Source organism: Bombus huntii, chromosome 18 (genome assembly GCF_024542735.1).
Source record: "Bombus huntii isolate Logan2020A chromosome 18, iyBomHunt1.1, whole genome shotgun sequence".
NCBI classification, from domain to species: Eukaryota; Metazoa; Arthropoda; class Insecta; order Hymenoptera; family Apidae; genus Bombus; species Bombus huntii.
The window spans coordinates 148,298-161,150 of NC_066255.1; the positions used below are offsets into that span (position 1 = coordinate 148,298).

General features: G+C 39.1%; 1 protein-coding gene across 1 annotated transcript; it reads right to left on the minus strand.

Annotated features, from left to right (window-relative positions):
• Positions 1–4,488: 4,488 nt before the first annotated feature.
• On the minus strand, positions 4,489–6,824 carry LOC126875558 (uncharacterized). Its single transcript, XM_050638508.1, has 2 exons — positions 5,232–6,824; positions 4,489–5,157 (listed from the first exon to the last, which is right to left on the minus strand). The coding sequence occupies exons 1-2, from the start codon at positions 6,822–6,824 to the stop codon at positions 4,489–4,491; spliced, it is 2,262 nt and encodes a 753-aa protein (XP_050494465.1).
• Between the last annotated feature and the right edge of the window lie 6,029 nt (positions 6,825–12,853).

Genomic DNA, 12,853 nt, shown 5'->3' on the forward strand with positions numbered 1-12,853 from the left:
ACCCATTCGTCCCAATTTCTGGAATTTTCGATATATAACTTGAGATACACGTGGCGTGATCTTTCGATGAACCGTTGCTTTGTGGGTGATATGCTGTCGTGGTGCATCTTTTTATCCGAAACCTCTTTACTACCTTTTTTTTTTATTAAGGAAGATGTAAAGTTCGCTCCCTAATCGGTCAAGATCGCTCTTGGTGAACCGAATCGACAAATGAATTGCTTAATAAAAATGTCTGCTATTTCGGCCGAAGTGATTCCTTTGATCGGAATTCCGAGCGAGTTCTTTGTTAATAAATCTTGAATCGTTAATATATATTCGTTTTCCCTTTGTGTCTTTGGTAATGAACCGCCGATATCCATACTGATTTTGTCGAAAGCTTTGTCCGGTGCATCAGTGAGTACCATTGGTTGCTTCGTTTTTATTCTAGTTAAGTTCTTCAATTGACATTCTTTACATATTCTTACGTACTCCTGGATTTCCTTCTTCATGTTTTCCCAATAATAATGTTGCCGTATTCTTTGGTAGGTTTTCGTTACTCCTTTGTGTCCTGCTACGGACGATTCGTGTTTTTTCCCGAATTATGTTAGTTCGCGCTTCCACTGGTGGGATGGTTACTTCCCTGGTGCAAATGGTAATGTGTATTGTTTTTGCTAAGAATACTTCCTTCAATTTCTTGATTGTACGTGTCAATTTCTCATTTACCACGTCCAGCAAGGTTTTTAACGAGTACAACAAGTTTTCCGCTGTTATTGGGACGTTTCGGTTTTCTTTCATGGGTAAAGATATTATTTGTTTTCCTGAGTCTTGATATAATCTTGCTCTTTCAAACATTACATCTCCATAATGCGGTAATTTCCTTGCTTCTTTTATTTCTAAGGCTCCTCTGTCCACCGGATTTCCTTTTGTATCGATAAAAATCACTTTATGATCGTTTACTTTCACTATCGAATCTCTTGCTTCTGAGATCTTCAATTCTGTAAATACTGTGGGTTTGGTCCTTTCTTCCCGTTGTTGTGGCAACTCAGAGCACGATAGGGAAAACTCCTCTTCTCTTGATATTTCGGCATCGCTTATCTCATGATCAGATGTTTCTTCACCGGTGTTTTCGTCGGTGTCTTCCGCAGCCTGATCAAAATATTTTATGGGTGTTTCTTGTGTAGTAAGGTATTCTCGAATGACTGCTCTTCTCTGATTTCCTGGACCATGGGATTGAGGGAGGCGAGGCTTAGCTTCAAATATGGGAGAGTTCTCGGTTGACGTGATTAATTCAAATCTTTTAGAGGTGGACAACGAACCGGTGAATCTTCTTCTCATTTCCTGATTGGCAGACATACCTCCGGGGAATTTCTAGATAATCCGCTAATTAGTTAAAACGCTAGTAGCGTTTGCTTTGCCTTCTTCATATCGAATGTCAAATTCAAAGTTCGACAACTTTAATTTCCATTAAATTTTAATTAATTAACGAATATGGAATATATATAATACAAAAAATAAAATAAAATATCTATAACTAAACAAAATCGATTAATAAACTAAACTATCCGCGAATCGATCAAGAATAAGAAGGATTATGTATGACGAATTAGCAAAACATAATAAATGGAACAACAGAATGATATACTACAATCAGTTAACGAAGATGGAATATGTAAAATACAAAATAAAAATGAAATCATTAAATAAACCCAACTAATAAATCGAACGAACCACGAACCGACCAAATAAATTAAGAAATAAGAACGATAATATGCAACGTAATAGTAAAGGAGAATAAATGGAACAACAGGAGGACACACTTTGATTAATCAGCAAGTATAAAATATACAAAATGATTGAATAAAACTAATTAATAAACTGAACGAGCCGCGAACTGACCTGATAAATCAAAAATAAGAACGACTACATACGACATAATAGCGAAACAGCAGGAATACATATTTTAATTAATTAACAAACACAGAAATAAAATGGATAAAATCTGTACGACTAAAATAAACCTGTTAATAAACCAAGTGATTAAGAATAATTAATACCGCAATAAACTTGGAGAATTACATATGGAAATTTTACTATGAAATATATATACAGGGTGGTTGATAGCTGGTGGTACAAGTGGAAAGGGAGTGATTCTACGCGAAAAAAGAAGTTGAAAATATAGAATAAACATTTTTTTAAAATTTTTTGTTTTTAATTTTTTTAAAAATCTACAGCGAGATCCGTTATAACGAGACGTGATAAAGTGCACGAGCGAAAATTCAAAGTCGATTTTCTCGAAAACAAAGCCTCAAACGAAAAATTGGTCGCCGAACGTAGCCACGGTCACGAGATAAACGTTTTGCCTAACGGACGTCTGGAGTGGTTGTATGGGTTTTCCGAGAAGTGTGATTGTGGCGGCATGCGGCCTCGAGAGCGGGCCTAGCCACATGTGAGGTTGCCTCGGAGGTGCCGATACAATGGGACATACATTGTATCAATAATCAAACTCCAGGCAGAAACTGCCTAGAAACGGCGTTCGGAACTTTTCGATGCTTCTAACGAGTGCGTATCAAATTCCAGACGAGGCTGGTGTCACGACCGGCATACTTCAAATCCGACGGACTGACGATAGAGATAAAGATGTGGCGGCACTCGGCGACAATGTATATCGCTGAAGCGCCTAATGAACCATCAACATCCCAACGGTCCTTTCACCGAAGGTTCTAGAAGAAAAAGCACGTGACAACGATCGCGGACGCCTAGCAAATGCATGGACGGCGGGGATGTTGAGGGATGACAAAAGAAAGTAATCGGATCCGATCGAAAGGAAAATCATAAGTCAGTCTTAGAAAGTCACGCCTAGAGTTCGGAAGTAGATTGTAAAGTGTATTGTTGTTAGAAAAAAATAAAGTTTTCTTTTTTTATTTTTCACCTCAAATTTCTTTTTTATTTTGTTATTTTACGTGACACTGGCATTCGTGCGATTGCCTTGGAGAGTGACACATCGAGCATTTTCGTCAATCGTATTTTGCGCCTAAGATTATTTCACGCTTAGTAAAGAGTTATCTCGCTGACCGTAGATTCGTTTGAACCCAAAAACATTGTTAATAGTGTTCATTAAATTTATTATTCGTAAATCATATTATTCATTAAACTTACTATTCGTTAAGCTTATTATTCATTAGACATATTATTTGTTAAGCTTTGTGATAGTCTTGTATATACGTGTAAATATAATGTCTGCTTTGTGAAACGATGGCTAGTCCACGCGAAGTGTTGTCACGCGCCCAAAATTCCGATCCTAACCCGACATATATATATGTCGGAGAAGGGTCAGGAATAAGGTTGTGGGTGTTTGATGAATCTTCATTGCAATCGGTCATCGTCGTGTTATAACCTTGTATATAAGGTACGGTCTGTTAATACGAGTATGGATGCTACCGACTCGACAATCAACCGCGGCGGTTGGACACTCGCGATACTAGTGATGTTGGTCTTAGGTTCAATAACGAATCCGCGGTCAACGAAATGATAGATGTACCTGCTCACAAAAATCTAAGTCGGACTCTTTGCGAAAACGTGGAATATCCACCGAGCGTACAGACTTTAAGTAACTCGCTAATACGACCTCACGAGAGAATGACTCTCCGTCCCGATGATGCCACAGAGGAAAATTATATGGGGTTCGTCTAAGTACACGAGATCCTCGGATTCGTCGAGGAAAGCCTTCGTTCGGAAGGTGAGGGAAATTGACGTCGCTGCTAATTGGTCAATCTCTATATCGGTGGTTAAAAAAGGATGCTAGCCGTCTGTTATGACCGTTCGCGGAGAGACGCGGTCGCGAGGAAAACGCGTCAGCGAGAGGCGTAAATTCTCGCTACGATTCTGTTAATCGACGCCGCGAAATAGTCGTTCTCCTGTTTCGATTAAGATAACAGAGGTGGTTCAATGAATTTAACATTGTATTAACAGGTTAACATAAAATAGTATATTTGACAATAATATGATGGACACGCCACAAATTGTTTAACAATGAATACTGTAAATATGTTACAGAAAGTTGACCCGACTTTACAATAACTCTCAATGAATTCGTTATTCTATACGATCTTGATTTTATTCGTCAGACCTCTCGATGTATAGCGTTTGGTTCGTCAGATGGGACTGATTGCCTTTCGATCATTTCATCGTCTTCTTTGGAAGACGACCCCCACTATGCTCGGATCATGCCACCGTTCGCGTCTATAATCACGTATGCCTCCTTCTTGTGTGGAAAAAGTAACGGATAAAAATTGACGGTTCTAGATCTCGCTGCTTGGTGACAACTATGCGCCCGTCGATATATTGTATATGATCCAGCGGGCAGATAAGACGATCTGCCTGCGACATTGTAGGACCGTGAGCGACGGTTAGAAATACAGCCTGTGATATGCCTCGTGGCTTAACATACTCCCCACATTGAGAGGGTACCGATCAAGTGATATGATGTGATGTTGTGAGGTGGATCTCTTATCAGACTTCGGTGCTGGTTGGTCGCAGGTAGTCTTCGGGTGATTGGCCACAAAATATGAGATCTGCAGGGTTATCGGTAATGGGAATCTGACGCCAATCTGAGGTGTGAGTCTTCTGTTGAATTTCTGCCACACGATTAGCGACAAAGGTTTTCAGCGTATGGGGTGATGTATTAATCCAATGAAGAACGATTGTAGAATCAGTCCAATAAACGGTCCGAGGAATGCTGCTTGGTAAGGCTTGAAGGACTGTAGTGGCCAATGATGTGAGAAGAAGTGCTCCACTCAGTTCCAGCCTTGGAATGGTTTGTGATTTGAGCGGAGCCACCTTTGACTTTGCAGTGAGGAGTTGTGTCCAGACATGACCATCCGGAGTGATGGTGCGAAGATAAACGCATGCCCCATACGCCCTTTCGCTGGCATCACAGAACCCGTGTAACTCAATTTCCGCTGCAGTCTTGATTATAGTTTTACGTGGAAACTTTACGTTATTTAGCAATGGTAGCTGTGCATAGTATTTGCTCCATTCTGTATGTAAGTCACCTTGTGATATTCGTGCCAATCTATTTTTAATGTCCAAAATCGTTGGAGCAGCATCGTAGCTCGAACGATCACTGGTGCCAGTAATCCAAGAGGGTTGTAGATCTTGGCGATTTCGGAGCTGATTGTTCTTTTCGTAATTCGAGAGGCGGTAGGATTGATTTTGACGGAATATAGGATCGAATCGTCAAAGGAATTCCAAACAACACCCAGAGTTTTGAAGGTTTGCGATTCGCCTAGTAACAGCTTATCGTTTATGTCCTGCTCGGAAAGTCCTCGTAGCAGTTCCCGGTCGTTCGATACCCATTTTAGAATGTTTAAGCCGGCTAGTTTAAGCAATTCTGTGATCTCCCTTCTCAATGATCGTGCCTCGACCTTTGTATCAACTCCTGTAAGAACATCGTCGACGTAGAAGTCTCGCTGTAAGACCATCGCCGCTCGTGGGTACCGAAGTCCCTCGGCGTCCGCCAGTTGTTTGAGGCACCGAATGGCTAGATAAGGGGCCGCTGACAGCCCGAATGTCACTGTGTTAAGTTGATAGTTGTCAACATCTTCATCAGAGTTGCGCCACAAAATTTGTTGGAATTTCCGATCCTCTGGGCGCACAAGAAATTGTCGATACATTTTTTCAACATCGCCTGTAATGCCGTATTGATGAGAACGAAATCCTAGAAGAATGAAAAATGCGTCATCTTGTAGTTTCGGTCTCGTATGAAATACGTTGTTTAATGAAACTCCGGCGGTGGTTGGTGCAGATCCGTCAAACACAACTCTGTGTTTTGTAGTTTGGCTGGACTCTTTGATCACGCCGTGATGTGGCAGAAAATATCCGTCGTCCGTGCAGTGGTCCGTGGTAATCTTCGTCATGTGTCCTAATTCCAAGTATTCTTGTATTACGGCGTGATAGTCAACTTCGAATCGTTTGTCTCGTTGGATTCGACGGCAGAGGAATGTGAGTCGCTTCATCGCCATGGATTTAGAGCATCCAAGCGAAGGAGTTGTTTCGTTAAATGGGAGAGCGACAATGTATCGTCCTTCGTTGGTGCGTTGAACGTGATTTCGAAAGTGCTCCTCGCATTGTCGTTCCGCTTCCGAAATGTGTGCAGCGGGCGGTCCTTCGTCGATTTCCCAAAAACGGGCGAGGTCCGCCTGTAAAGCCGCCGTGGAGGCGTGAAATGCGTATGATGATGATTGCGAGGTTGGGCTCACCCCGATGACCCATCCAAATCGCGTTTTTTGCAGACGCAAGTCGGGCCCGTTTGATTGACTGATATCCAGTTGGCCGACACAGAGTGATACTAGTGTTGGTCCGGCGCTCAATAAGATTTCAATCGAAGCAGATCTATGGAATCTTGGATCGGCTAGTTGGAGATTCCTAGGTATTTGTATCGTTGAGCGATCTACGGGTTGATATGGGACCCAAGTCGATATTGTCGGTATGATTAGGAACGTCACCGTGCGTTCGTATGTGCCGTCAATGGGGGTGATCGTGGCCGTGATGTAGCGTTTCGAGGTCGTCGGCAACGTGTTGAGCGTTCCGATTGGGACCGAACATTTCCGTTGGTTGAGTTTTAATGAATTGGCGCCTTTTAATAGGTGGTTTATCCGTAATCGTATATTTAAATATTGGTCCGACATGTCGGTACCGCGTGCGTTTTCCTCCTCGGTTAATTCTTCTAACTCGAGTTGGATGGCGTAGAACTCAGTCCCATATTGGTCCAGATGTTTCTGGAGGAATAATAAATCGCACTCTTCCTGACGACCGAATTGTTCGTATTCGTCCAGTTGATTTGACATAAGCGTGAATTAGCGGAGATAATGACCTCGTCTCCGACGCAAGGAGGTAATTTTATCTGCGGTTGCCATTGTTGCCGCGGATAGTGGATTGGCAAAGGAAGGAACGAGCTTACCTTGTTGTTGTGAAAACGTAACTGATTCGACGATTCAGCTAGCCCGAGGGTCGTCATAAACACAAAGATCTAGTTACCTAAAGTCCTTCAAACAGACAAACAGTCTTTGTCCCAACTACGGGAAGATAGGGAAGATCTATTTTTTTCAACGAACGACGTCATTAGCAGCAATTAGCAGCAATTAGCAGCAATTAGCAGCAACGTCAATGTCCCTTACTTTCCGAACGAAGTAAGTAATAACGAATCCGCGGTCAACGGGATGATAGATATACGTGCTCACAAAAATCTAAGTCGGACTCTTTACGAAAACGTGGAATACCCACCGAGCGTACAGACACTAAGTAACGCGCTAATACGATCTCACGAGAGAATGACTCTCCGTCGCGGTGATGCTGCAGAGGAAAGCTATGATGAGGCGTGTCTGAGGACACGAGATCATCGGATTCGTCGAGGATAGCCTTCGTTCAGAAGGTGAGGGGATTTGGCGTTGCTGCTAATTGGTCAATCTCCATATCGGTGGTTAGAAAAAGATACTAGCTGCCCTAGAGGGAAAGTTGCTAACGGGAAGCGTCGTTCGCGAAAAAAATAGATTTTCCCTATCTTCCCGTAGCTGGGACAAAGACTGTTTGTTTGAAGGACTTTAGTCAACTAAATCCTAAGATTTATAACGGCCCTCAGGCTAGCTGAACACGTACTGCGGAGACGCACCGACATCTGGCAATCATCTTGCTCGAAGAATAGGGTCAACGTGTGGCGAGCCACGGGACAGAAACCGTTGGAATGTTTACTGTCGCGTGCCGCCACAAATATTTCTTTTAAGAAGAACTATAGAATTACTCCATACCTTTGTTAGACAAAGCGTTCATCCCGTGACCGCGGCTACGTTCGGCGACTGGCTGCCGCCTCGAGCCCAAGCTCATTATCACAACTCGCGAACAATTACAATCGGATTAGATAACTATAATTGTTTAATTACAGCTATAGTAGACTCTAGATTACAATGTTGCGGGATTATTCAAAATTCCAAAGGCTCCGGTGTTCTTTCATCTCCGACATATATGTGTATGTGTGTATATATTATCCATAGGCGCAGGTATTACGAGTGCAATTGTTTAAGAGAGTACATATATATGTATTATCGATTAACATGTTTGCCTTCGTTGTGTTAATACATAATTTCCTAGCGGGCAACGGCGCGAATTATAATTCCTTGTATCAGAAGATATCTTTCATGTTGAGTTAAGTCAAGATAAACATTCAAACATTTACCCATTAGGGACAAGATGTCGCAGGTTGGAGTCCTGCTACTTGTATATCACATAGTCTACAGGGCACTGTTTGAATTCGTCCGCATAAGAAGTGTGTTGGCTGGTCCTCGTATAGATCTTGATCGTCTGGATCTAGATAGTCGTAGCAATCCCGGCAAAAGTGATGACTGTTGAAAAGATAAGCAGTGTTAACTAGTTGAGCACAGTAACAGGATTGTATTTCTTCTGGGTCTTGTGGATTAGCCACAGGTGTGTCTACCTCATAAAGGCTGTAGAGTTGGTTTGCTTGGTTCGGGTCAAAATATCTGCGACCCATTCTGTGCATACACACAAAAAAAATAATTAACATATTTTCTTTTAGTTAATATTTAGTATTGTCTCTTAGCTTGTGTACCATAAATGGTTATTAATCTTCTTATTAACATATAATAGTGCATTATATTTTATTAATTATTATTTGTTATTTGTTAGTCTTCTTAGCTAGTTACTCATAAAAGTTATTAATCTTTTGTTACTACATAATAACGTATTATGCTGTATTAGTTATTATTTATTATTCCCCCATTTTTTTATCATGTTGCACGTGTTGGCTGGTGTCCCTAGTATGTAGTGACTTTTATTAATATCGAATTAATTGTCTATCTATTAATTATTTTTAACTTTATTTCAGTGTGTAGTATCGTGGACGAAAGGCCTAAGAAATGTCGGGCGAACTATGAACAATGTCCCGAGAGCCGAGGCGCCGTCGGGCCCATCAATGTGTCATCGGTCTTTTCAAGTGCATAGTTTCGTGGAAAAGACCTACGTGACTCTGGCCACGAGCGTCTGCAGAACACGTGTGCGGTGGGCCTAGGAAAAAGACAACAGAATGCGGCAACGACCAGAGAGTTAGTCGAAAAGCAGAGAGTGCGAGTCGAAAAGCAGAGTGCGAGTCGAGGAGCCGAGTGCGAGCTGAGCGGAGACAGAGGTTGCGAGTGGCGTTGCCGAGAGAGTGTGGATTGCGCTGTTTTCTGTGCGTTTGGCGTGAATAGTTCAAGTTGAACAACAATCGTCTTTTTCTGTCTGATTAACATCTCTATTGTCCACTCTTTGTAAACACATTATATCACGATATTACAAGTGGATGACGTGTAATTCGAATAGGATTAATATTATTGTATGTTTATAATAATGTATATAATTACCGAATGTATTTCATTGCGCATGCGTGAGAGCTGCTTCACGCTCGTGACGGATTTCCAAAATAGCTGTTTGTATACGTCTTGAATAAGAGTGTGGTGTCGTGCTATGTAACTTTTATTTAATACCGAAATAATTATTTATCTATTACGTATTTTCAACTCTATTTTAGTGAAGTGTTATTTTCAACTCTATTTTAGTGAAGTGTCAGCAATGTTGTTTTGTGTTCGTTGTGATGTGTATGTTTACAGTGTATTACTTCGTTCAACATTGTTTTGTGTTTGTTGTAATATATATATATATATATGTCGGAGATGAAAGGAAAACCGGAGCCTTCCCTTTGCAATTTTGAGGAAGCCTTCTAATGCTTTAGTCTAGATTTTATCATAACTGTAATTAAGCAATTGTCATTTGTAATTGTTTGACATTTGTGAAAGCGAAAGTGGGTTCGAGGTCACAACTGATCGCCGAACGTAGCCACGGTCACGGGATAAACGTTTTGCCTGACGAAGGTGTGGATCGATTGTATTGTTCTCCCTAGAAATCACATAGAATTGTATTTTAGAGATGCTGATATAATGGGACTCGCGTTGTATTAGGAATCAATCTCCAGACAGAAACTGCCTAATATCGGCGTTCGGATCTTTCTCGATGTTTCCAAAGAGTATACAACAAACTTTTGACAGAAATTGCCTAGCAACAACGATTGGAACCTTCTCGATGTCTGCAGCGAGCATATAACAAACAAATGCAGTCGTACAGCGAAAAAGATTTTCATCAGATATTCATTCGTGTGATCGCCTTGGAAAGTGATACATCGAGCAATTTACCGAGTGTCTCAGCAATCGTATTTTTGTGTTTAAAATTATTCTACGCATAGCAAAGAGTTATCCCGTTGACCGTGGATTCGTTAGAACCCCGGAAACATTGTTAATAGTGTTAATTAAATTCATTATTCGTTAAACCTATCAATCGTTAATCTCATTATTCGTTAAATTTATTATTCGTAAAACATATTATTCGTACCTCTTATTGTTCGTTAAATTTATTATTCTTTAATCTAATTATTGGTTAAACTTAACGTCTGTTAATCTTATCATTCATTAAACTCAATACTCATAATATTTTGTAAAATCTTGTATATTCGCGTAAATATAATCTCTGTCTCGTAAAACGATGGCTAACTCAAACAAAGAATCGTTACGCGCCTTAAATCCTAATGATAATCCGACATATATATATACTGTGTGTTATTTTAATGTAATACCGTGTGGATATAAATCGTTGTCGAAATTATTAATTACTAATAGAATTATTTCACTGTTTGATTATAAGGTGGTTTGTATTTATGTAGCTTTTGTTTAATTGGTTTAATTTAATGTGTGCATAGTGTAATGTGTCACCAGTCACTATTGTATAATACAACCTTATTTCTTAATGCCAGATTTAATATAATAATACTATAGTAACTCAACACAATATGATAATTTCTAATTTCAATCATGTTTGGTCATTAATACTCAGTTAATCTATCTTGATTAATTTCTAGCCTATTTTAATATTTACTAGCTATTTCTATTTCTTTCCTATTAATCTGTCGTTACTTCGTACTTGTGATTTATTGTTATTTCATATTTGCATAGTATAATTTTTTAAGCTAATCTATGTATTATTAGTTAAAACCTGTTTATTGAATTATTATCGTTTGTAGTTTCTTGAATTGTTTTCCTTCGATGCTGCGTTGCTTACTTGGAACATTTACATAATGAGTATTTGACATTGTCTGGTTCTTCGTTATGCTCTAAACACTTATTATGGGTACTTTTATTTATCCTACGTTTGTATGTATAAAAATGTCATTTAATTAATTTAATTTAATACGTGGGTATTGTATTGTATCAACTATCGCTTTTGTGTATTATAAAATCTATTTCCATATGTCAGATACAATAATTTAACAATATTATATATGTTAATATAGTATAACACCTTCTTATTCTAGTTATATTTGTTATTGACATTCGGTTAACCTACCTTAATTATTCTATAACTTCTTTCTACACCTATTAACTGATTTTGTTTCTTCTTATCGAGGACTGCTGCGTCAATATTGATTTATTTGTAGTAATGTCATATTTTCTTGATTTTTCAGTTTTCTTTTCCATTGGGCAACTGTAAGTCTATTGTCGAACATCAATCATTGACTGTTATCGTGCTTCTTTTAGTTTAATTGTAATATTCTTGTAAATTTTTAATAATATTATTTTCTTTCATATATGTCAAAGGCAATTGAGGTTAGTTTATCCATTCGTTTCAGCTGACAGTCATATACTATGTTCTATGGAGTGGATCCATAATTTGTCTCTGCGGAATTCCTATATGTACACTTCCTTCTACGATGATGAATCGTGCACTAGGTAGTTTTCACTTTCACTGCCTTTTAATTATTTTATTGAATTAACACATTTTATATTTAAATAATGGTTAGAACACAAATAGTAATCTTCCTTTTGTCTTTTAGGTTTCCACTATCTGCACTATTCGACAAGCAGTGTCATACTTCCTTTGGTTTAATCATAATATTGTTATAAACATTTAGTAATATTATATTTTGTATTAAGACAATTGAGATTAATTTATCCATTTGTTTCAGCTGGCTGTCGTATGTTATGTTCTACGAATGTGGACCCATAACCTGTCTTTGCACATACACTTCCTTCTACGATGATTAATTGTTCACAAGGTACCCTTCACTTTCACTGTTTTTTTTTTATTGTATTGAATTAACACGTTTTATATTTGAATAATGGTTAGAGCACACATAATAATTTTTCTTTTTTCTTTTTCTTTTAGGTTTCCACTATCTGCATTATTCTTGCCTTCTGAAATCGTTTCATTTATTGATTATTTCGATTATACGCTAATTTTAACTTGTTTAAGTGCACTGTTCGCCTAGTCCCTTTCACTTCAATCTTGACGTTTTGAGTTTCTAAAATTTCTAACACTTATGCGGTCCCGGATATTGATCGGAAAATTTTCCTCTGCTAGGTTCCTTTAATAGATATACTAGGTGTTCTATTTTGAAATTTTGCGGGCCGATTCATCTGTCGTAGTATTCTTTTGATTTTAACTTGGATTTCACCAAATTTTCTCTTGCCATCTGCTGCACGGTGTTGATTTTATCGAACAGATCTCTGAGGTATTCTGCGTATGTTAGTAGTATGTTAATCTTCTTCGATTATTATTTCACCAGTGGGTTCTCTGGCCAAGTGCCCTAGTTCGTGTGGGGAGAATTTCGTTCCTTCGTGTGCAGAGGTATTATAAGAAAACATGGCTAATTTCACCCATTCGTCCCAATTTCTGGAATTTTCGATATATAACTTGAGATACACGTGGCGTGATCTTTCGATGAACCGTTGCTTTGTGGGTGATATGCTGTCGTGGTGCATCTTTTTATCCGAAACCTCTT

What these genes read in the sequence shown, in the direction of transcription:
- LOC126875558 (XM_050638508.1), bottom strand. Translation starts at nt 6,824, where the DNA reads ATGTCAAATCAACTGGACGAATACGAACAATTCGGTCGTCAGGAAGAG. An exon ending in CCTTCAAAACTCTGGGTGTT is followed by an intron (nt 5,158 to 5,231) that starts GTTTGGAATTCC and finishes AATTACGAAAAG; the next exon opens with AACAATCAGCTCCGAAATCG.